We start from the raw sequence: 20,518 nt of genomic DNA on the forward strand, positions 1-20,518 counted from the left end.
GGCCTTCCGTCATCCGCAGCAGTTCTGCAAAGTGCGGCGGACTGATTGGTCGCGAGGTGGAGGTGTGCTCGCAAAATTCCGCACAGCTCAGCAGCTCAACTCACAGCTCGGTCATTCAGGCAAAAGACTCGGGCCTATATGAGCAGCACACGGCGACGATTCCGCCCCCTCGTCAGCAAACCACAAGAGCCATCCGCAGACCCGTTCTGTTCTGCTTTCTCCCTCCATCCCAGCTTTTGCTTCTCCCTTGAACGTTCTCATCCCCCACTCCGAACTCACACCAGGCAAGTAGGCTGGCGCATCTCGCCTTTCCTCGCCCAATGTTGAGGCCATCCTTCCAGACTCTGCAGCGCTCGCTGCACAGCTCGCTGCTCGTCGCCCGATCCTCGGCATCGTCCTCGATCGCAGCTGCAGGTCGCAACACTGCTCCCGCGCAGCCATGGCGCTCGCTTTCGTCCGCGGCCAAGGGCGCCAACTCCACCCTTGCGTCCATGGCTCGTTCGCAGCTCGCTGCGCCCAAGTCGTTGCCCAACGCACAGACGCAGGTCCGAGGAGTTCGAACCAGCCCCTTCCGCCCCAACGGCGGTAGTGGCTCGGGCGGCCGATTCGCCTTTGCTGCGCCCCACACTGCGCCTGCCGCGGATGCGCCCACCAGCATCTCGCAGCCAGGCGGCTGGACTCGCGCCCTGACCAGCCTCGGCATCATCGGCGGCACGGCGTTCGCCGCCAACATGTTCTTCAACCGTGAAACGCGCGACTCGCTGCATCCCGTCGAGGCAAGCTACCTGCACAGCACCTTCATGTACCTCGCCGGCGGCCTCACCCTCACCGGTGCTGCCGCCGTGGGCCTCCACCGCTACGGCGTCTCGCAGCGCGTGATGATGGCGAACCCTTGGCTCGTGCTCGGTGTCGGCCTCGTTGCTAGTATCGGCGGCATGATCGGTGCGACCTCGCTGCCACCCGGTCATCCCATGAAGGTGCCGTCGTGGCTACTCTTCAACGCTTCGCAGGCCGCCGTGTTGAGCCCGCTGCTCTTCCTCAACCCTGCGGTGCTGTCGCGTGCGGCGCTCTACACCGCCGGTCTCGTCGGCTCGCTCTGCTACGTCGGCGCGACGGCCAAGGAGGACAAGTACCTCTGGATGGGCGGCCCGCTGCTCGCCGGTGTGACCATCGTGGCGCTCTCGTCGCTGGCTCCCATGATCCTGCCGCGCACCGCCTTCCGCACGCTCGCGGCTACAGAGGCGCTGTCGCTCTATGGCGGTCTGGCCGTGTTTGGTGCGTTTGTGCTGTACGACACGCAGAGGATCCTCAAGCATGCCCAGATGGTGCGCGCCGGATACACGCAGGGCGACCCGCTCGCCGAATCGATCAGCCTCGAACTCGACTTTATCAACATCTTTGTTCGCATGGTTCAGATCCTCGGCATGCAGCAGAACCGCCGCAAGTGAAACCGTGGCTTGCCCGATTCCATGATCCCTCGCTGCTTCTCAGGCAGCATTGTACCACCATCCCGTCCTTGGTTTCGTGTCCGACTGTTTTTCTATCCGCCCAGCATTGCATCGCCTTCCACGCCCACCTCAAGTATTCCAACACCGCTCTCTTGTGTTTTGTATCTCAAGCCCTCGCCGATTGTCTAATTGTAAGATACCTGTTGTCGATGGGTTCGTGCTGATTTCGTGGTCCTTGTTCCAGATTCCCTTCCCCCATCTCCTCAACCCCCTTCGCGACTGTGTTGCCTTTCCCACTTCCACCTTCTCCCCCTTTCTTGAGGTTTACGTCCTCCCGTTATATTCATCACAGTGTCCTTTCTTCAGTGGACATCTGGTTGAGGGAAAAACGGGACAGAGCAATCGATTCCCCTTTACCGGGGGGTTGACGGCATGATATACACATTACCTGACTAGCTTGGAACGCCTCCACCGCTAACGGGCAAGAAATCGTTGTCGACATCCTCGTCTTCCCTGAACGTTCAATCTCAATTCTGTTTTAACACTTCAGCGTTGAACTTGTGTGTGCAAGTGTTTGGTGTTTGATGGATTGCAAGGGGGTTTAGAAGAGGTAGCGTTTTGCGTTTTCGATACGACGCTTTACTGATGTGGCATCAGGCGCAGTGGGGTTGACTGGAGCGGGGCGTTGAGCGTGTGGTGTGGGTCGCTTTTCAATCCCAGGCTCGACGAACGTCACCCTGAGCGCCGAGACGAGTTTGCGACGCTGGATGCGCTTGACCGCCTTCATGCGCTCTTTGTCTACCGAAGCCAATGCGTCGGCTCGCGCTCCAGTCATGGGTTGCAGTTCAATCGCCACCGACTGTGCAGCACCAACCTCACCACTTGGTGTCACAGGCTCCATGCCAGCCGCGCCCTGTTGTGGCAGAACGTTGATCTGTGCCACAATGCCCAGCTCTGCAAGGAAGGCGTCGTCGGCGCGTTGGCGGTTGTACTCGATGCCGCGCAGGTAGATCTTGAGATCCGTCAGCAGCGCCGAAAACTCCTTGGTCGGTAGCGTGGGGTCTGCACTTGCATTTTTGCGCGGCGAGCCCTTATCCACCTGGCCCTGCAGCTGCGAACAGCGGGATGAGTTGAGCCACTCCACCAGCCCAAACGGTGGCGGAGAGTACTCGTACTGCTTGAGCTTCCTGCGCGCACTCGCCGGTTGTGGAGCTGGATCGCTCAGGCCCGCCGACGACGAGGGCGACGCATTGTACACGTCAACATGGTCGGCGGGCGAAAGCGGCGACGGCGTAGCAGCCGCACTCCCTCCCACACCAGCACCTTGGGCAGATGCCATGTAGAGCGAGGGTGGCAGCTGCGCAGCACACGCCAGGTACAGGTCAAGCAGCTCGTGCACGCTCTCCTCCACATCTTCAACGTGCACGTGCAGCGAAGCATCGCACTGTGGTGCCATCTCCGACAGCGGTACCGGCACAGCTGCTCCGGCGCCAGTCGTGGTCGGCGTGGCAGAAGTCGAAGCTGCCCGAATGCTAGCCAGGAAAGCCTGCATGGGATCGGCATCATCGATTTGCAGGGGATCGTTGGATCGTTCTTCGCTGTTCGTCGATGTGGGCCGAGAGGGAGGACGCGCAAGCAGCGCCGCCGCATAGAGCGCAGCAGCCGCAATCACGTTGGGCGCATACTGCATTGGCGCAGACGTCCTAAACATGTCGGCCGCCACCTTCCACGCCGTGCGGATGAACGACTTGGGCATGTTGCTCTTGCGCCCGAGCTTGATGACCATCTTGAGCGCCGTGTGCGCGCTCGAGTGAAAGTTGAAGCACAGACTCTCGAGTATGAGCTTCTCGAGGCTGAGCAGGCGCTTCCTCTCGCCTTCGAGCACGTTGGGGTCGATGTCCGACTCGGCCACGCTGCCGATAGGCATAGCCAGCGGTCTGGAAGCCGAAGCGTCACTGGCAGTGGTAACAGCATGCTTGCGTTTCTGGCCGGCAAGGGTGGGAAAGGTGAGCTCGTCGGTGTTGAGCGCATCCTTGGAGGTCGACGGTACGGGTGTGTCGGACGAACCGCCTCGGACGTACTGCGGGTATCGAAGCGCATAGCTGGCGAGGAGGATGTCGCGCGGCTTCTTGTGCGTGTCGTTGAGCTTTGCAGCGACAAAGAGGGATGCAACGGCGGTCTCGTGCAGCACGAAGTCCGAGGGCGGATAGAAGAGGTGGAATCGCTGGTAGATCTGCTGCGCCGTCGCCGTGGTTCGCTGTGGAAAGCCGAGACGCGATGCGACGGACTGGATGAAGCCAGTGGCGATGTCGCGGTTCGTCTGCCACGTCGACGCCGACATGCGCTGCCCACGCCGCCGCGCGTACAGAGTCTCGAGCTGGATGGCGGTGAAGTAGGGGAGGTGCGAGAAGGTCGGGATCGACGCTGGCTCTTCCATTGTCGCAGCTGTCTCACCCGGCGCCGACTTCTGCCAATTTAGGTTCTTGAGACCAGTGTCCGGTACGTGATATGAAGGGGTTGGTTGCGATGCAAAATCGGGGACAGGCCTTGGCGGATTGGCCCAACCACCGCTGCCCTCTGCGGCGAGGGTACGCCCTTGCGACTGGGCGGGCATGGTAACCACTGTACAGCTTTTAGCGAGCTTGCGACATGTCCTCTGCAGTGATTCCTTGCCTAGTCGAAGACGTGCTTTCGTCCTGCAAATCGGTTGCGGTTGATGGGTGAGAGTCCAGAGACAGGGCGGACGACCTTCGATGGTGTTGGTCTCGATCCGCCCAGCTGCGGCTTTCGGAAGTGAGATTTTGGTGCGAGGACGAGGTGGAGCGAAAGGCGAATTTTGTGTCTGTTAAACCGGACGCGCGGCTTTGTGTTACACCGAACCACCCGGCCACCTGCGAGGTGCAGCAATGCCAACGCCGCATGAGAGATGGCTGCAGCAGAATTTCGAGGGGAGGTCCCCCGGTCGCCAGCCGGCCGTGCAGCGGCAGCAGAGTGTGTTCACGACGTCACGCGAGGCCGATCTGCAAATCGTCGGCCAAAGCACCTCAACGGCGAATTCCACCCAGCCAAACTAACAAACGCGTCCCTTTTTTTTTTTTTGGATTTTGGGGCCGCTCTCTGTCGTCACATTTCGCCCTGAGCCATGTGATTTTGTGACTTTAGACTTTGTTGGCGGCGGGCCGCAGTGCTGCTGCTGTGCCGGTGCCAGCTGCCTTTGTTCGCCGAGGCTTGGCTTGCAGATGGCTGCCAGCGCCATCCTCGTTCCTGTCACCGGTCTTTTCGCACATAGCACCGTTCCTTCTGACCACATCCACCACCACGTTCGAGGCATTCTCATACTCGTCGTAGATCTACTTTTGTCCTTGCACGCTTCGTCGACGCTTGGTCCGTCTCTCTGTGCAAAGATCAAGCCCACCTTGCTGCTGGTCAGAAGGTGGAAGGTCGCTTTGGTCCCACCGGCGCCCCTGCCAGTAGCCGCAGCTGGGTCTCATTACGCGGACTTCTGTCGCCTGCAAACCACGCCCCTGTAACAATGGCACAGAACCCACGCCCCGGCCTCCGCTCGCAGGAGTCTCTGCCAGACAGCTTCGTGCAGAACGGTCCGGCTTCACCGCCATACCAGCCTCAAAACCCGTTGGATGCCATGCCGCCCATCTATGCGAGCCAGTCGAACCTCGCCGAGCACGCCTCCCATCCCGACCAGCACATGATTCGCGACGCTGCACTCGCTGCTCTCGCCTCCGGCGATGCCATCACGTCGGGCTCACAAGCGCCCTCGCCGGATCGCAAGGTTCCTCACCAGGCCGCTCACGACACGGGCATCCTCACCGAATCCAGGACCGACTCCAACCCCTCTTCGCGTCCCGGCACCGCAGGCCCCCGTGTCGCAATCACCGACCCGCTCGCCGAATTCCGCGACCGCAACCTCTCCAAGCCTGCTGGTCTCGGTCCCAAGTCCGACTTTCCTCCACACGAGACCAACCGCACCCCCGGCGCATTCAACTACCAGCACAACGTCGCATACCGCCCCCCCTTCGTTCGGCAGGACAGCGAGCTCTCTAGCGAGAATGGCGACCGCGACTACGGCGAGTTCGATTGGTCCGACGAGGACGATCTCGACGAAGCCGCCCGCTTCGAGAACGAGCAGGCAAAGCAGGTCCGCATGGGCCGCTTGAGCCTGTGGAAGATCCTCAACTTCCTCGCCACCACCTTTCTCGGCAACCTCATCATCTCTTGCTGCCTCCTCGTCCCCGTCATCGTCATCCAGTACGTCTACCGCAGGCGCGGACCCGACGAAGGCCACCGCGATTTCGTCGCAGACAACGTCCAAGCCTGGTTCATCTGGGCCGCCTTCAACCTTCACGTAGAATGGTGGATCCATCTGCTCGTCGAGCTCTTCCCCAAGGCCGTGCTTGGCGTCATCCAACTCATCTGGGGTCGTCCTAGCCAGCGCGTCCTTTCGCTCGCAGAGTACTTCAACGCCATCAAGGGCTACCTCAAGTTCCTCTGCTACGCCGCTCTCAGCTGGGGCTCCTGGGCCATCATCTTCAACTCGGTCTACGGTCTCTATAACCACACACACCCGCGCCAGAGCAGGGCCGCCTATCTCTACCGCATCTATCAGATCATCGAGTTCTTCTTCTTCTTTACGCTCACCATCTGCGCCGAAAAGGTCATCATCAAGCACATCGCCATGTCCTTCCACAAAAGCGCCTACGCAGACCGTATCGCCAAGGTCACCAAGTCCCTCAAGGTCTTTGACTGGCTGCGCGACCACAAGCCCAAGCTCAAGGGTCGCGAGACCGGCTCCGCTTTCGGCATCCCCATGCGTTCCGCACGAGGCTCTCCCAGCGTGAGTGGCGCCAACACCCCCATGACGCCCAACGACTTTGTCCTCGACGGCGACAACACCAACTCGCGCAACGCCTCCAGCTCCAGCAAGGGCACCTGGTTCAAGAAGCACAGCAAGAAGCGTCCCTCGGACCAGGCTGCATATGCGGGCGAAAACGACCGCGCAATCGACCCTGCCACCGGCAAACCTGCCGAGGGTCAGGCGCCGGCTCGTGGCAGTGGCAAGTCCAACATCTTTGCTCGCACCGCAGCCCGCAGCAGACATCGCATCCGCGCTACAGCTGGACAGGCCAGTACGCTGGCTCGCGTCGCCATGAACGATCCATTCGGTCTGCTTCGCAACGAGGCGCTCGGCATCGGTACCGACGTCAACTCGCCTGCTGAAGCCAAGCGTCTTGCACGTTCCATCTTTATCGCCTTCCGCGGATCGCATAAGCGCAGCTACCTCGTCCCCTCTGACTTTGACTCGGCCTACACCAACCCACAAGACGCTCGTGACGCATTCAGCGTCTTTGACCGTGACGGCAACGGCGACATCTCGCAGTCCGAGATCAAGAACACCGTCATGCAGGTGTACAAGGAGCGCCGCTTCTTGGGCAGGTCTATGCAGGACGTCAACCATGCCGTCGGTCAGCTCGACGGCATCTTCCTCGTCGTCGCGCTCGTCATCATCATGTTTGAGGCGCTCGCCATCTTCAACGTCGACATCGGCAAGACGCTCTCCACCTTCTACTCGCTTGCCATCGCATTTGCCTTTGTCTTCAAGGAGTCCGCCGCCAATGTGTTTGATTCGATCATCTTTATCTTCATCACCCATCCCTTCGACACGGGTGACCGCATTCAGATCGGCGAAGCGGTGCTTGTCGTCAAGCGCATGTCGCTGCTCTCGTGCCTCTTTGTCGACTCGCTCAACCAGGACGTCTACATCAGCAACGTCATCCTCGCAGGCACCAGCATCATCAACATGCGACGCTCTGGCTACCAGTGGGAAGCCATCACGGCGCAGTTTGACTTCAACACGCCGCTCGACAAGCTCGATGCCGTGGAGGAGGACATGATTCACTGGCTCCAGACCGAGCCCGAGAGATTGTTCGTTCCGAGCACGGCGATTGTGCCGCAGAAGATCGAGTACATGCGAGCGATGGAGTGCACCATCGGTATGACGCACGCCGACACCTGGCAGGACTGGGGCCGTCGCTTCTACCGCAAGAACGCCTTCTTCGCCGCTTTCTCGTTCTACTGCAAGAAGCACGGCATCCGCTACGCCAACCCTGTGCAGCCCATCGTCTACTGGACCGAGGATGCCGCTGCTCTTCCTCCCAGCTACGACACTACGTCTAGCGCCCAGCGCCGTGGCTCGCAGGAGGGTGAGGACGAGAGTAACGGGTATGTGCTCGACGACTTTACCGCGTCTCCGTACGCCAGCCCGCAGATTCGCGCAGCAGGCGGCGCGGTTGCCTTGCCTCCCAAGAAGCCAAAGTCGTTCATGAACTTTACGCCGCCGCTCGACGAGCTCGAGGTGTCGGACAGCGCCAATGTGCGACTGCGCAAGGTCAAGCGCGGCGACAAGATGCTCACCACCCAGGGTGGCGATGGCTAGTTGCTCCTTGGCCTCCTCTGGCTCAGATTCGCCTGGGCCGTCTCGACGCCTTTTTCACTTGCTTCCGTGTCCCTCGTCATTTGTTTCTCCCCCTCGCATTTCCCTCGCATTAGACTCAACTTTCCCAGCCGCATTCAATTCATTTGGACTCTCTTCTCGACACAGAACCCGGCGTGCGCGTGTCGCTTCCTCAGCCTCAAGAATGTAGCATGGGTGCACAGGAGAGACCTACGACGACAACGGCTGCCTGGACTTGTATTACTAAACTCTACTGTGAAGTGTCGGAGCCATTTGTTGGCGTGTCGGTTGAGAGTGGATTGCTTTGTTACGACGAGGTTGAGACGGCGGTTCGACGCTGGAAATCGTTAGCGAGGGCTTGAGCTACGACTTTATGGATGTCGACCAGGCCGGCGTTTGCCGCCTCAAGAGCGTGATCTAGAGTATCTGCATCTAGGCCTGCCGTAAGGACCGCATTTGAGCCTGCGTCCTTCTTCGCCGAGGACAGCTGCGTCGAGCCTGCAGAGACGTTGAGACACGTCACCGAAGCAAGAGCTGGCATACCGCACAGCAGCACACGCGTTGAGGTCTTCATGCCCGTCACCAGACCGATGTCCGCCGAGCTTGGGTCGAGCAGCACGCGTTGCTCGCCCGAGCTCTGTGCTGGAACCAGAGCAACAGTACCGACTACGAGACCGTACATCTCGATACCTGCGGAAGCGAGAGCGGTTGATGCAGCCATACATGCCGCAGCAATGCACGACTCCTCCAACCCGTCCGTTTGTAGCACCATAATGTGGATGTCCAACGACGCTTTGGGAAGCAAGTCCAATCGTAGAGAAGGTAGCAACGCCTGATGAAGGAGTCCCGACAAATGCGCACTTTCCGTGGTCTAAAGCATACCACCATCAGCAACTTCATCAAACATCAATCGAGACAGAAATAGGGGGGAGCTCACCTTTCCGGGTTGCCTTCGTCGTCTCGAGGAGAACGGAGCGAACTTGACTTCGACATTGAGCTCCGCCTTGCCGCTATACTGGCGTCCTTTGACCTGCCTGGGCCCAAACACGGAGCACGCCAGCTTGAGGTCGCCAATCTCGACGTACGAGCTGCCAGATGCCGAGGGCACCAGGTTGGTCTGCAGAAAGATGGGTCGCAGCTGCGTATAGGCTCGACCGTCGGGTCGTTGTGCCGAAGTCGTCAGCGTCGGGGTCGAGCCGGAGGCATTCGAAGTGGATGCATTGTTGTCGTAGACAGGAACGTAGCTCGAAGGCCCGTTGACCCTTCTTCGGTCGTATCGCGACATCTTCCACGACGGTTGCTGCAGCTGTGGGGATATGATTGATGGGGGTCAACGAGCAAAGACGAGTGCGGAAGGCTCGAGGAGAGGAGCGCCAGTCCAAAATTCTTCCCACAAAGCCGCGAGTGGAGAAGCTCGAACTTTTTTTTCGAAAGATGTGAGATTCCTCGTCGCCTCTGCAAACCTCAGCCGCGCTCGAGCCTCCACCTGAGCATCGTGCGCAGCAACACCTGCTGATCACCCCACCATCCCTTCAATGTGCCACTGGGGCATCACAAGCGCAACATGGAAGACATAGCAACAACATCCGCACAGGCGCAGGCATCCGATGCCTTTGATGCCGAACCACTCCCTGCATCTCTCACAAATGTCGAGCTCCAGCCTGACGACCCCTTTGACTGGGAGGCATACACGTAGGTACCTGCCCAAGGCTCGCATTTCGTACTCTGCGCTGACCGTCCTTGTTCGGCGATGATTGCAGCTCCAACTACCCTGCCTCTGCGCGAGCTCAACGCCTCGTGTTTATCGCGACACACTGCCCCGCCCTTCGCAAGACCTGCAGCAAGGCAGCCATGGATCTCTTCAAGCAGTCCACTCGCGACGTCTCTGCCTACCAGGCCATGGCGACCATTCACAACACCGAAGCAGCGACCGGAAACCTGATCCCGGCTTCCGAACGCGTCCAGGTCGACTCGGACTGGATCCAATCCTCACGCCAGCAGAACAGCGCCGAGCGCGAGAAGCTCGAGCTCGAGATGCGCAACTACCAGAACAACCTCATCAAGGAGTCGATTCGCATGGCGCACCGCGACCTGGGTGACCACTTTACACAGTCGGGCGAATGGTCCGAGGCGCTCAAGTCGTACACAAAGATCCGCGACTACTGCTCCACCACGGACCACGTGATCGAGATGTGCCTCAACGTCATCGAAGTCTCGCTGCGGCTCGAAAACTGGACCAACGTGCAGACGTTCGTGAGCAAGGCCGAAGGTGTGCTCGAATCCTACGTTCCGTCATCGGGAGCTGGTCAGCGCAAGCTGAGCTCGCTCAGCACCACGAGCATCGCTCCTCCTACCAAAGGCGGCTCGACGCCCGGTGCCGATGCGATTGGCGCGCTCTTCCGTGCCGGTGGCAGCTCGGCTGCATCCACACCACCGTCTAGGCCTCGCGGCAACACGGGTGGTGAGAGCGCGTCGCAGGTCGCTGCCAGCAAGCTCGTCGCAGAAACGGGTGCAAAGCTGCGTGCGGCCAACGCAGTAGCGTGCATCGGGCAGGGCCGCTACGAAGCCGCCGCAAAGTTGCTGCTCAGCATCGACTCGGCGCACTCGAACTCGCTGCTCGACATCATCAGTCCGTCGGACGTGGCCATCTACACGGCCATCTGCAGCTTAGCCACGATGCAGCGCCCTGCGCTCCGAACGCAGGTCATGGAGAGCACCAAGTTCCGCGGCTTCCTCGAGCACGAACCGTACGTGCGTGATCTGCTGGAAGCATTCAGCACCGCACAGTTCCGCAAGGTCAGCGCCATCCTCGACGAGCACCAGGCGCGTCATCTGCTGGACCCCTACCTCGCACCCCATGTCGAGTTCCTGCGCACCGCACTCACGCGGCGTGCACTTCGGCAGTTCTTCACGCCCTTTGACCGCATCAGCATCGCGAGGATGGCAGAGGCTTTCGGCTGGACGCACAAGCGCATGGCCGACGAGCTCGTCGTGTGCATCAAGCGTCGCGAGTTCCGCAACCTGCCTGGCAAAGCGGCAGAGGTGGGCGATGCCAGGATCGATACGATCAATCAGGTGCTCGAGTACCGCACCAAGGATGCGAGGAGGGCGGTGTTTGACTCGGCGCTCGAGCTGGGCGACCAGCGATGCCGCGAGACCAAGAGACTGCTGCTGCGCATGAAGCTCGTCGAGAATGGCGTCGTCGCCAAGGGCTCCTATTCTGCAGAAGCGTGGAGCCAGATCAGCAATCCTTTGTAGCACCAGCAATGCATCTGTCATCAATCCTTTCGGAGGCCGTCGTTGGGGTCCATGAGTGGCACGGATTTTTTTTTAGAATGTGTCAGATCGTGGCACTAACAAATTATGGTTTTGCAAATGCGCGGGCAAAGGACGCGCGAGCCGTGTGATCGAGGCGGCGGCTAGGGCCAACAACTCCACTTTGAACGGGCACACGCGAAGCCCTCGCTCGCTCCAAGCCAGCCGTGACGACTCGAGCCAACACCCAATTCCTCGGCCTCCATCATCTCGCTCACCGTCTCTGCACCACTCGCCCACTTCGACTCCACGAGATCTTTCGCATTCAGCTCGCACGACTTCTGATCCGGCACTTTTCACCGTTACGGCCACACTCACGACACCATGTCGGACGCACAGCCCCCCAACTCTGGGAACGGCGACGACAACCCACAGCCACCTGTATCGCAGGCTGGCCCGTCGTCCTCCACCGCCGCTGCCACGGACGGAGACACCAAGATGGCGCCCGCCGAGCCCGAAGAGGAGCCGCTGCCAGCCGAGATCCTCGAGGCATCCATCGACGAGATCCAGACGCGCACGCGGCTACTAGAGAACGACGTCAAGGTGATGCGTTCGGAACACATGCGCCTCATGCACGAGCAGTCGTCCAAGCGCGACATGATCAAGGACAACGCGGACAAGATCAAGCAGAACAAGACGCTCCCCTACCTCGTCGGCAACGTCGTCGAGATCCTCGACATCGACCCGGACATCGACGAGGACTCGGAGGAGGGTGCCAATGTCGACCTCGACGCGAGACGCAAGGGCAAGTGCGCCGTGATCAAGACTTCCACACGCCAGACCATCTTCCTGCCACTCATCGGCCTGGTGCCCGCCGAGGAGCTGAGGCCCGGCGACCTGATCGGCGTCAACAAGGACAGCTACCTCGTGCTGGACAAGCTGCCAGCCGAGTACGACTCGCGTGTCAAGGCGATGGAGGTGGACGAGCGACCCACCGAGACGTACACGGACATTGGCGGTCTGGACAAGCAGATCGAGGAGCTGGTCGAGGCGATCGTGCTGCCCATGCAGCAGGAGCAAAAGTTCAAGAACCTCGGCATCCGCCCGCCCAAGGGTGCGCTCATGTACGGCCCGCCCGGTACGGGCAAGACGCTGCTGGCACGTGCGTGTGCGGCGCAAACCAACGCATGCTACCTCAAGCTCGCCGGTCCTTCGCTCGTGCAGATGTTCATCGGTGACGGTGCCAAGCTGGTGCGTGATGCATTCGAGCTGGCCAAGGAGAAGGCGCCGGCGATCATCTTTATCGACGAGTTGGATGCGATAGGAACCAAGCGTTTCGACTCGGACAAGAGTGGTGATCGCGAGGTGCAGCGTACGATGCTCGAACTGCTCAACCAGCTCGACGGTTTTTCGTCCGACGAGCGCATCAAGGTGATTGCGGCGACGAACCGAATCGACATTCTCGATCCGGCGCTGCTGCGATCGGGACGTCTGGACCGCAAGATTGAATTCCCGCTGCCCAACGAGGAGGCGCGCGCACGCATCATGGAGATCCACTCGAGGAAGATGGCCGTCGGTCCCAACGTCAACTTTGACGAACTCGCGCGATCCACCGACGAGATGAACGGTGCCCAGCTCAAGGCGGTTTGCGTCGAGGCGGGTATGATTGCGCTGCGCGACGGCGCAACGGTGCTCGACCACGAACACTTCCACGGCGGCATCCAGGAGGTGCAGGCAAAGAAGAAGAACGACCAGTTCTACTTCTCGTAGTTTGGAGCGCGATCCGTTAAGCAAATAAGATACATTCCATCGTGCCAAACATCGGAAGGGGGTATACAGTGGCGTGTGTGTGCAAGATGCTTGGAAGATTAGAGATCGTCCCAACCGGTGAGGTCGGCGGCTGTATCGTCGGCGTGTTCTGATTTCACAGTGAAGCCAGTTGGATGGGCTTGCTCTTGGGTGCCGCTTGGATCGAGGGCTGAGTCGGCGTCTGGATCGGGCTTGATGCGTAGCGCAGCAGTGGGATCGACGGCTTCCGACTTGATTTGAGCTTGGCCGGTGTTGATGTCGGGTTCCGGCTTGACGTGGACGCTGTTGGCCGCATCGTCACTGCCTGCATCGACGTCGAGTGGCACAGCGTCATCGGGCTCTGGTTTAGTGTGCGCCTCGTCCGCCGCTCTTGATTCAAGCTGATCGGACGGCAATGGAGCTGCCGTGCCCTCCGGCTCGAATGCTTGCGGAGGGTGTTCCGCAGGATGTTCATCCTGTTCTTGTGTGGTGCTGGTCTCTGCCTGCTCGTTCTGCTGACTCGTGGCTGGCTGTGACAGCTGCTGCTCCTGCGAGGCCACGCGCTTTAGCAGTGCATCCAACGCCTTCTGTCGTGCCAACCACAGCCTCTGCGCCCTCTCGATCGTCAGATCCGCATAGTCCGGCACAGCTCCTTTATGCGCAACATCGCCCATTGTCCCCGCTTTTGCCTGGGCGATCTTACGATCCAGATGTTGGATCCTCTGCCTGAACTCGTCCACCTCTTCTTTTGCCATGTGCTCTTCGAGTGCAGCTCTGGCTGCGTTTTCAATGTGCTCGAAACGCACCGGACCGAGCAGCTCGCCTCCGTACCACCTGCTGACAACGACGAGGACGTCGGAGGCGCCTTCGTCGCGCGCGACACGCAGCACGCGGTCGCCACCCCACCTCTCGCCGTCATCCTCCTTGTCTTCCTGCAGCGAAAAGTCGTCTGGGCCCGCAAGTCCCGTGCGGCCGCGCTTGAGCTCGAGCACGCGGTATGCATACATGTCGTGCGACGAGCCGCGCTTGTTCGCGGGCGCATTGGCAAATTGAGGCGGCAAGAGGTCGACGGGAACGGTGGGGTGGACGACGCGTGTGAGGTGCGAGAGGAGCACAGAGATGTACGCCGAAGAGGCGGTGGTGAGCGGATAGACGTAGCCGACAAAGAGCGAGCTGCGATCGACGATCTGCGCAGCCGTACAGGTGGTGGGCATTGGTAAAGACGCCGCGAGCTCCGAGACGGAAGAAGACGCGGATGGTCCCTTGCCGAGCCAGGCGGTGAGGGAGGGTGCGGCTGAAGATTTGGTTGCGGTTGATGCGGCGGATGGCTGGGTCGTCGAGGCGTCAGCCAAAGACTTGGATTGTGCGGCTTCCTTGCGTTTTCGGACATCCGCCCAAGCAGCTGCCGCTTCCACTTCGGCCTGGACTCGCTCAGCCTCTTCGTCAAACGAGTCGTACTCTTCCGCATCTTCGTCCGCTTCCGCCTCGGATGCGTTGCCAGCAGCGGGTGCTTTTCGTTTGCGTGCCGCTTCGCCTGACTTGGCGGTCGGTGCCTTGGGCTTACCAGCCTTCTTCTGCTTCTTCACTGCGGGCGTCAGATCTTCATCTGATGGTTCCAGTGCTACGTTTTGGTCGCTGTCTTGCGAGCTGGACGATGCTCGACGGCGTTTGCTCCTTCTTGTAGCTTTCACTGCCGGCTCTGGCGGTCTCCACTCGTCCTCTGAGTCGTCTTCGTCTTGAGCGGCATCTCCGCCGATGTCGCCCTCATCGTCGTCCTCGAGGTACTCTTGGCTATCTGAGCGATCGTCATTGTCGTTGCCATGTGTCGGCGATGCAGCCCCGGCGAGCAGCTTCTGCCGTTCTAGCTCGAGCTCGCGAGCAAGCTCGTCATCGTCGGAGCCTCTCTCTTCGACATGCTCTGGATCGATGTCAGCACTGCTCTCCCTGGACATGGTTCAAGGACGCCTCTTGTCGGATCCAATGGCGGCAACGAGTAAGAAGAAGAGCAAAGGGAAGGTGGCTCAGTCAAAAAGTGGAGGCATGGCCGGTGAATTTTTCGAAAGAGAACGTGTTACGCCGAACGCTGTGTCACGCGACGATGCTGCGAAAATCGAGACGCGTCTGGCGTTGAGAGGTGGGAAAAGGCCGGCAGCACAGAACAACACTTTTTTGGCGTGGAGCGCGTGAAGCCGACGCCGCCTCGAATCGAGCCAAGCAAGCCTCGCGGGAAGCCAAAACGCACAGATGCCAGAACAACAGCGGGCACCACCCACAGGCCCCTTTCTTCTCTACCTCGATCGACCAACAATTCGAGCCCCCTCACCTCGACATCACAGTGCGGAACACTACGGCTATAACACACAACGTCGCCCCGCCCACAACCATGGCGGACGCAGATGCCATCTACGAGCTCGCACAGCGCATAGAATCCAGCATCGAGGTAGACAAGCGCGTCGCTGCACTCCACTCGCTCCAATCGCAGCTCGAATCGGCAGGCTATGTCGTCGAGGCAGACGCAGTCACATCCGCTGTCAAGGTGGCGCTCAAACATGCCAACCAGGCGCTCAGCACCGCCTCGCTCGCCTTCATCCCCACCTACGCCTCCATGATCTACTCGGGCGACGGCACAGAATCCCACTCGGTGCTCAATCATAACGTCCGCATGCTCGTCAACTCGGTCGGCCTGCTCGTCATCGACAAGCTCGGAGACCAGAAAGAGCGCATCCGCGAGGCCGCACGCACCGCCATCATCGAACTCGCCAACGCCGCCTACGCCATCAGCTCCGGTCACATCACCACATCCGGCAAAGGCAAAGAGACAGAAACGCCGCTCGGCATCTTTGAGCGCAGCCTGCGCGAAGCTGGTCTCGCTGCCAAGTTCGCCAGAGTCCGAGAGCAGTCGGTCCTGCTCCTCCCCATCCTTCGCCAAAACTGCGAAAAGTATCCGGTCAGGCCGCTCGTACCTATCACTGTCGAGCTGCTCTCGGACGCCGACGCCACAGTCAGGGAAGGCGCAAGGTCCACGCTCATAGCGCTCTTCAGCAATGCTGCTCCCGCCGCCAAGGCAGACTTGAAGAAAGAGCTCGAGAAACGCGCAGTGCGCAAACAGACCGCAGACGCCATCCTCCGCGAAGTACTCGCCGCACCCTCATCCGTGGCACCTTCAGTGCTCAGCCCGGAGCCGGCTCCTGCACGCAGCCACGCCTCTTCTTACACTGACGCAGAAGTACCCGCCCGACAGCACAAGACGACAGCACCTTCCACGCATGCGGCACCACCGCCTCCGACAGCATCGGCAGCAGCCACCGCTACGGCCGACGACATCCGGCCCGTCTACATCGCCTCGCGCTCCGACCTCGAACGCACCTTTGCATCCATGCTGCCGTTCTTCGAGGGAAAAGAATCCGAACACAACTGGCTCAATCGCGAGCAGTCCATGATCAAGATTCGCGGCCTCGTCGTATCGGGTGCACACCGCCAGTTTGGCGAGTCCTTCTTTCTCTCGCAGCTCAAAGTCGCGCAGGAAGGCGTGCTCAAGTGCGTCGCCAGTCTGCGAACCACGCTCTCCATGCACGCCATCCACCTCGTCCAGGAGCTCGCAATCGAGCTCGGTGACGACCTCGCTCCCTGCGTCGAGCCCTTCCTCACCAGCCTCACTGCCATGGCCGGCTTCACCAAGAAGCTCATCGCCAATGCCACTCAGGAGGCCGCAGCCGCCATCATGGTCAATGTCAGCTTCAGGCCGCTCTATCTCCAGCTCATCTGGCACGGCATCCAGGACAAGAACGTCGCCACACGCACCGCTGCAGCCGAGCACTTGGCGACGGTGCTGAGCCACCATGCGGCGCATCGCAAGCATGCCGTCGAATCGCACGGCGGGCTCGACCTGCTCGACAAGTGCTTCCGCAAGGGCGTCGGCGATTCGAATCCCGCCGCGAGGACAAGGAGCCGCGAGGCGTTCTGGATCTTTCATCAATACTGGCCCGACCAGGCCACAACGATTCTGCAATCGCTCGATCCTTCGACAAAGAAGCAGGTCGCGGCCACGGCGCCTCCGGACGTCGAGGCAGAGGTGGTTCAGGAGCAGAAGCCTAAGAGCGCGCCAGGGCCCGTTCGAGCAAGGCCTGGCGGAGCGTCGATGGCTCTCATCCAGGCCAAAAAGGCTGCCGCGCTCAAAGCGGCGCAGGAACGCGAACGCCAAAAGGCCGAAGAAGCCGCCGCGGCGCACGAGGCGCGTGTGGCCGCAGCTCGGGCTGCGCTCGCCGGGCAGCAGCAACAAGAAATGCTGCAGCAACAGCAGCAAGACGAGCCTCAGTACGAGGCATATGTCGACGAAGCAGCGACGCCCGTCGCGCCGCAGCGCAAGGCGACTGGCTTCATGCCCACGCGCCATCGCTCGCAGCAGGCGGGGCAGGCGGGGCAGAGCACGCAGCTCAAGGCGACTAAGGATCTGTCGGTGCTGCTCAGTCCGACGGCCCACCAGCGCATCCAGACGGCCATTGCGGTGCCTCTGCCCACCAGTCCTACGCCCGTCGCTGCCAATGGATCAGCACCAAATCGCTACAACGGCCACGCGTCGCAGAGCGAGACGTCGTCGCAGCCACGATCGCCCGGGCTCAGCCCGACAGTGTCGCGCACGCGCGCCATCTCGTCCTCGTCGTTCTCCTCGCAGGGCTCCGGCTCGGCGTCCGGCTCGTCGGCGCGACACCACGCGTCCACAAGCACGCCACGCGCGACGCACACAGCCCAATTGCCCACATCTGACGCGCTCGACTCGGACCTCGCCGACCTCAGCGTGGCTGACGTCGGAGAGGATGATGAGACGATCGACGCCACGCAGCACGCGCGCACATCTGACCTGGACGCTGGCGGCGAGGACGAGACGCTGCAGCTGGCTGCGCCCGAGGACGCATCGATGGACCTGATGGGCATGAACTTCGCGTCGCCGTTCAAGGTGGGTTCGGGTCGCGCGGCCAAGACGCGGTCGGTGCTCGTTGGACGCGGCGCCGGGGATGCGGGCGACTCGTTCGAGCAGACGCCCCAGGCGGTGCGCACGCGTGCACAGCCGACCAAGACTCCTACACGCACCGTGTCGTCCGGCAGCTCCAACAGCACCGGCTCCGGCACGCCCGCGAGTGCGGTTCGCCGCTCAGGCCTGCCACGACCCGTATCGATGATCCACTCGCCCGCGTCGGCCGGGCTGCAGCCCATGCCGCGGTCCACGTCGCAGAGCGGGCTGGCGACGGCGTCGCGCGCGCCGACCAGCGGTGGGATGGCAGCGGGTACCGTGCTAGAGAACCGTGCAAAGCGGCTCGAGGCGGGTATGGCGTCACCCGCCAAAGCGCGCCCCGAGGTGTGGACGTGGATCGAGACGCTCAAGTCGGGCACGGCGGATCTGCGCACCTTCCGACGCCTGGCCAAACTCTCGGCTGACTTCAGGGTGGCTGCTCGCAGCGCTGGTGACGGTGGCGATGAGGCAGAGGAGGGCGACGAGACCGTGCTTACAGCTGGACCGATCGCCAATGCCTCCAACCGCGTCACGCCGTCGGATGAAGATGGCCGCAGCTCCGGCAAGCCCGCCAGTGGGAGCGATGCATTTGCGTCGGACACGGCGGCATGGGAGGAAGGCGGACTGTTTGTTGCGCTGCTCGAAGGTGTACAGCGCTACGTGCCGACGCAGGCGAGCGAGACACGCACGAATGCGGACGTCGAGCTGAGCGCTTTGGCGGTGCTCAACCGGCTCGTCGAGAACCAGTACCCGGTGCTGTGCTCTACAGCCACGGAGCGGTCGCTGCTCGACACGCTTTTGGGCGCCTTGGACTCTCTCTGCGGTGCATCGATATCGCGTTCATCGGCAGTGGTGGCGCACAAGACGATCCTCACAGCGTGGGAGTCGGTGCTTTCCACCTGGGCCCTACGCTGCGATGCAGTGCTCGGCTTCGACCTGCTTCTACCCCACGCACTCGATGCTGCGATTGTTCCCGTGCTGAGGTCGGGCTATACGCCGCTGCTGCTCCGCTTACCTTCGCAGCTTGTACTCGAGGACTTCCTACCCCGTTTGCGGGGGGTTATAGTCCAAGCTCTGCGTGGTGATAAGGCCGAGCATCGACTGGCTGCGACCACGATGCTCAAGAAGCTCAACGACGCCGCGCGACCGTATGTGGCCGAGTCGCACACGCGCATCTTTAGCGCCCTGCAGCTCAGTGACGCCGACAGGGCGTTGTTGGATGTGCTCATGTACTATTTCTCCAAGCCCTAATGCGGAGTGTTAGGCGGGTATGCGTTGGGGAGTGAGTAGCTGTGTCGCCGTCATCTGGGCGTCGTCCAGACGTTTTCGACAGTAGTCGAGTTGCGAGTGTGCTGTTTCCCCCGCTTGGTGATGGGGACTGTGGGTGGCGATCCAATCGAGACTGTGTTGGGTGCTTTCATGGTCGGCGTTCCACTGTGCCAGTAGGGTGCGGAGCGACTTGAGACGACGTTGGGCATCAGCCGTACTGCTCTTGGTCACCTGCGTATGTTCATGCAAACTCCCCAACGATCCCACCAGTGCGGAGGTCGAGGCATACACCGGTGCGAACATCCCCCCATCCAGTCCCTCCTCCTCTCGAATCGTTGCCTCCGAATCAATCGAGTCAAGTGAGGCCGAGCGATGGTGTGTGTGGGTGGCTGCTAGATCTCGGGCGAGTTTTCGGTCCAGATCGCGCAGTTCGCGCAGTTGCGCTTCTCGCTCCACCGTGCATTCCGAGACGAGCTTGAGGTACCCCGCAGCAGCCACTTCCAGCGGAGCCGTGTCTTCATCGTGCCCTTGGGTGGATAAGCTCGACAGCCGCGCAAGGAAAGCATGGGTGGCTGTAATGCTCTCCTGAATCTGCTCGGTCTGTGCCGCCGCAGCTTGCAACGACCCCCCACCCAAATTCGACGCATAGTCTTGATCCAAAACCTCCTCCGCTACGTTACTGTTGGAAGCAGGTTCGAGTTCGTCCGCTAAGCTTCCACTTCGAAGATGCAATCCCGGGTCAAGGTCAAGTTGACCTAGCTCATCGCCGAGAGAGCCTACATCGTACGTCTCGAATTCGTCCAGTGTGGTGTAGTGTGCATCAAGCTCACCTAGCGAGTCGAGAGTGTGTGCGCCAGATAGCTCGTCAGCTAGCGAGAATGCTGGATCCATCCTTGCCGTTGAAAGCGCGTGTGGTGCGGGGGGGGGATGGTGTGTTGGAGGTGTGCAAGCTGCCCACACGCCAGCGGGAATCCCGCACGCATGCACCACACACACGCGCCCCTCACCAAAAATGTGTTACTTTCCCGCTCACACTCCGCTCCCGCTCACCCCCACTCCACCTCGAAATCTCACATCGAGCAGCGGACCCTTCCATCACCCCCGCTCACAACGCAAAGGACACAACCATACAATGTTCGACCTCAATACCTTGCCACACTCACTCTTGCACTGCAACTTCACAGTTCAAACGCTCAAACAACAATCGCTCACAAGTGTCTTGTGGTGCAACATCACAGGTACCAACGCGATGACAGTGCGAACAGTAGAAAAAAAAAGGCG

General features: G+C 60.9%; 9 protein-coding genes across 9 annotated transcripts; 5 read left to right on the top strand and 4 right to left on the bottom strand.

The window, feature by feature from the left end:
• Nucleotides 1-320: 320 nt before the first annotated feature.
• PAN0_013c4746 (uncharacterized protein) lies at nt 321-1,448 on the top strand (the record flags this gene model as incomplete). The annotated part of the gene is made up of 1 exon (XM_014799874.1): nt 321-1,448. One exon carries the CDS (start codon nt 321-323, stop codon nt 1,446-1,448), a length of 1,128 nt encoding a protein of 375 aa, XP_014655360.1.
• A 601-nt stretch (nt 1,449-2,049) lies between these two features.
• PAN0_013d4747 (cyclin-like protein) lies at nt 2,050-4,062 on the bottom strand (the record flags this gene model as incomplete). The annotated part of the gene is made up of 1 exon (XM_014799875.1): nt 2,050-4,062. One exon carries the CDS (start codon nt 4,060-4,062, stop codon nt 2,050-2,052), a length of 2,013 nt encoding a protein of 670 aa, XP_014655361.1.
• A 625-nt stretch (nt 4,063-4,687) lies between these two features.
• On the top strand, nt 4,688-7,899 carry PAN0_013c4748 (uncharacterized protein; the record flags this gene model as incomplete). The annotated part of the gene is made up of 2 exons (XM_014799876.1): nt 4,688-4,918; nt 4,990-7,899. 2 exons carry the CDS (start codon nt 4,688-4,690, stop codon nt 7,897-7,899), a joined length of 3,141 nt encoding a protein of 1,046 aa, XP_014655362.1.
• A 325-nt stretch (nt 7,900-8,224) lies between these two features.
• On the bottom strand, nt 8,225-9,202 carry PAN0_013d4749 (ribosomal protein S5 domain 2-like protein; the record flags this gene model as incomplete). The annotated part of the gene is made up of 2 exons (XM_014799877.1): nt 8,225-8,749; nt 8,855-9,202. 2 exons carry the CDS (start codon nt 9,200-9,202, stop codon nt 8,225-8,227), a joined length of 873 nt encoding a protein of 290 aa, XP_014655363.1.
• Nucleotides 9,203-9,481: 279 nt separating this feature from the next.
• PAN0_013c4750 (PCI-domain-containing protein) lies at nt 9,482-11,175 on the top strand (the record flags this gene model as incomplete). Its single annotated transcript, XM_014799878.1, has 2 exons — nt 9,482-9,609; nt 9,678-11,175. 2 exons carry the CDS (start codon nt 9,482-9,484, stop codon nt 11,173-11,175), a joined length of 1,626 nt encoding a protein of 541 aa, XP_014655364.1.
• A 381-nt stretch (nt 11,176-11,556) lies between these two features.
• Nucleotides 11,557-12,942, top strand: PAN0_013c4751 (26S proteasome subunit P45; the record flags this gene model as incomplete). The annotated part of the gene is made up of 1 exon (XM_014799879.1): nt 11,557-12,942. One exon carries the CDS (start codon nt 11,557-11,559, stop codon nt 12,940-12,942), a length of 1,386 nt encoding a protein of 461 aa, XP_014655365.1.
• A 98-nt stretch (nt 12,943-13,040) lies between these two features.
• On the bottom strand, nt 13,041-14,912 carry PAN0_013d4752 (ribosomal protein S5 domain 2-like protein; the record flags this gene model as incomplete). Its single annotated transcript, XM_014799880.1, has 1 exon — nt 13,041-14,912. The coding sequence occupies one exon, from the start codon at nt 14,910-14,912 to the stop codon at nt 13,041-13,043; it is 1,872 nt and encodes a 623-aa protein (XP_014655366.1).
• A 431-nt stretch (nt 14,913-15,343) lies between these two features.
• PAN0_013c4753 (uncharacterized protein) lies at nt 15,344-19,219 on the top strand (the record flags this gene model as incomplete). Its single annotated transcript, XM_014799881.1, has 1 exon — nt 15,344-19,219. The coding sequence occupies one exon, from the start codon at nt 15,344-15,346 to the stop codon at nt 19,217-19,219; it is 3,876 nt and encodes a 1,291-aa protein (XP_014655367.1).
• A 9-nt stretch (nt 19,220-19,228) lies between these two features.
• PAN0_013d4754 (uncharacterized protein) lies at nt 19,229-20,128 on the bottom strand (the record flags this gene model as incomplete). Its single annotated transcript, XM_014799882.1, has 1 exon — nt 19,229-20,128. The coding sequence occupies one exon, from the start codon at nt 20,126-20,128 to the stop codon at nt 19,229-19,231; it is 900 nt and encodes a 299-aa protein (XP_014655368.1).
• Between the last annotated feature and the right edge of the window lie 390 nt (nt 20,129-20,518).

The sequence above is a fragment of the Moesziomyces antarcticus genome (genome assembly GCF_000747765.1).
Source record: "Moesziomyces antarcticus DNA, scaffold: scaffold_v10013, strain JCM 10317, whole genome shotgun sequence".
NCBI lineage: Eukaryota > Fungi > Basidiomycota > Ustilaginomycetes > Ustilaginales > Ustilaginaceae > Moesziomyces > Moesziomyces antarcticus.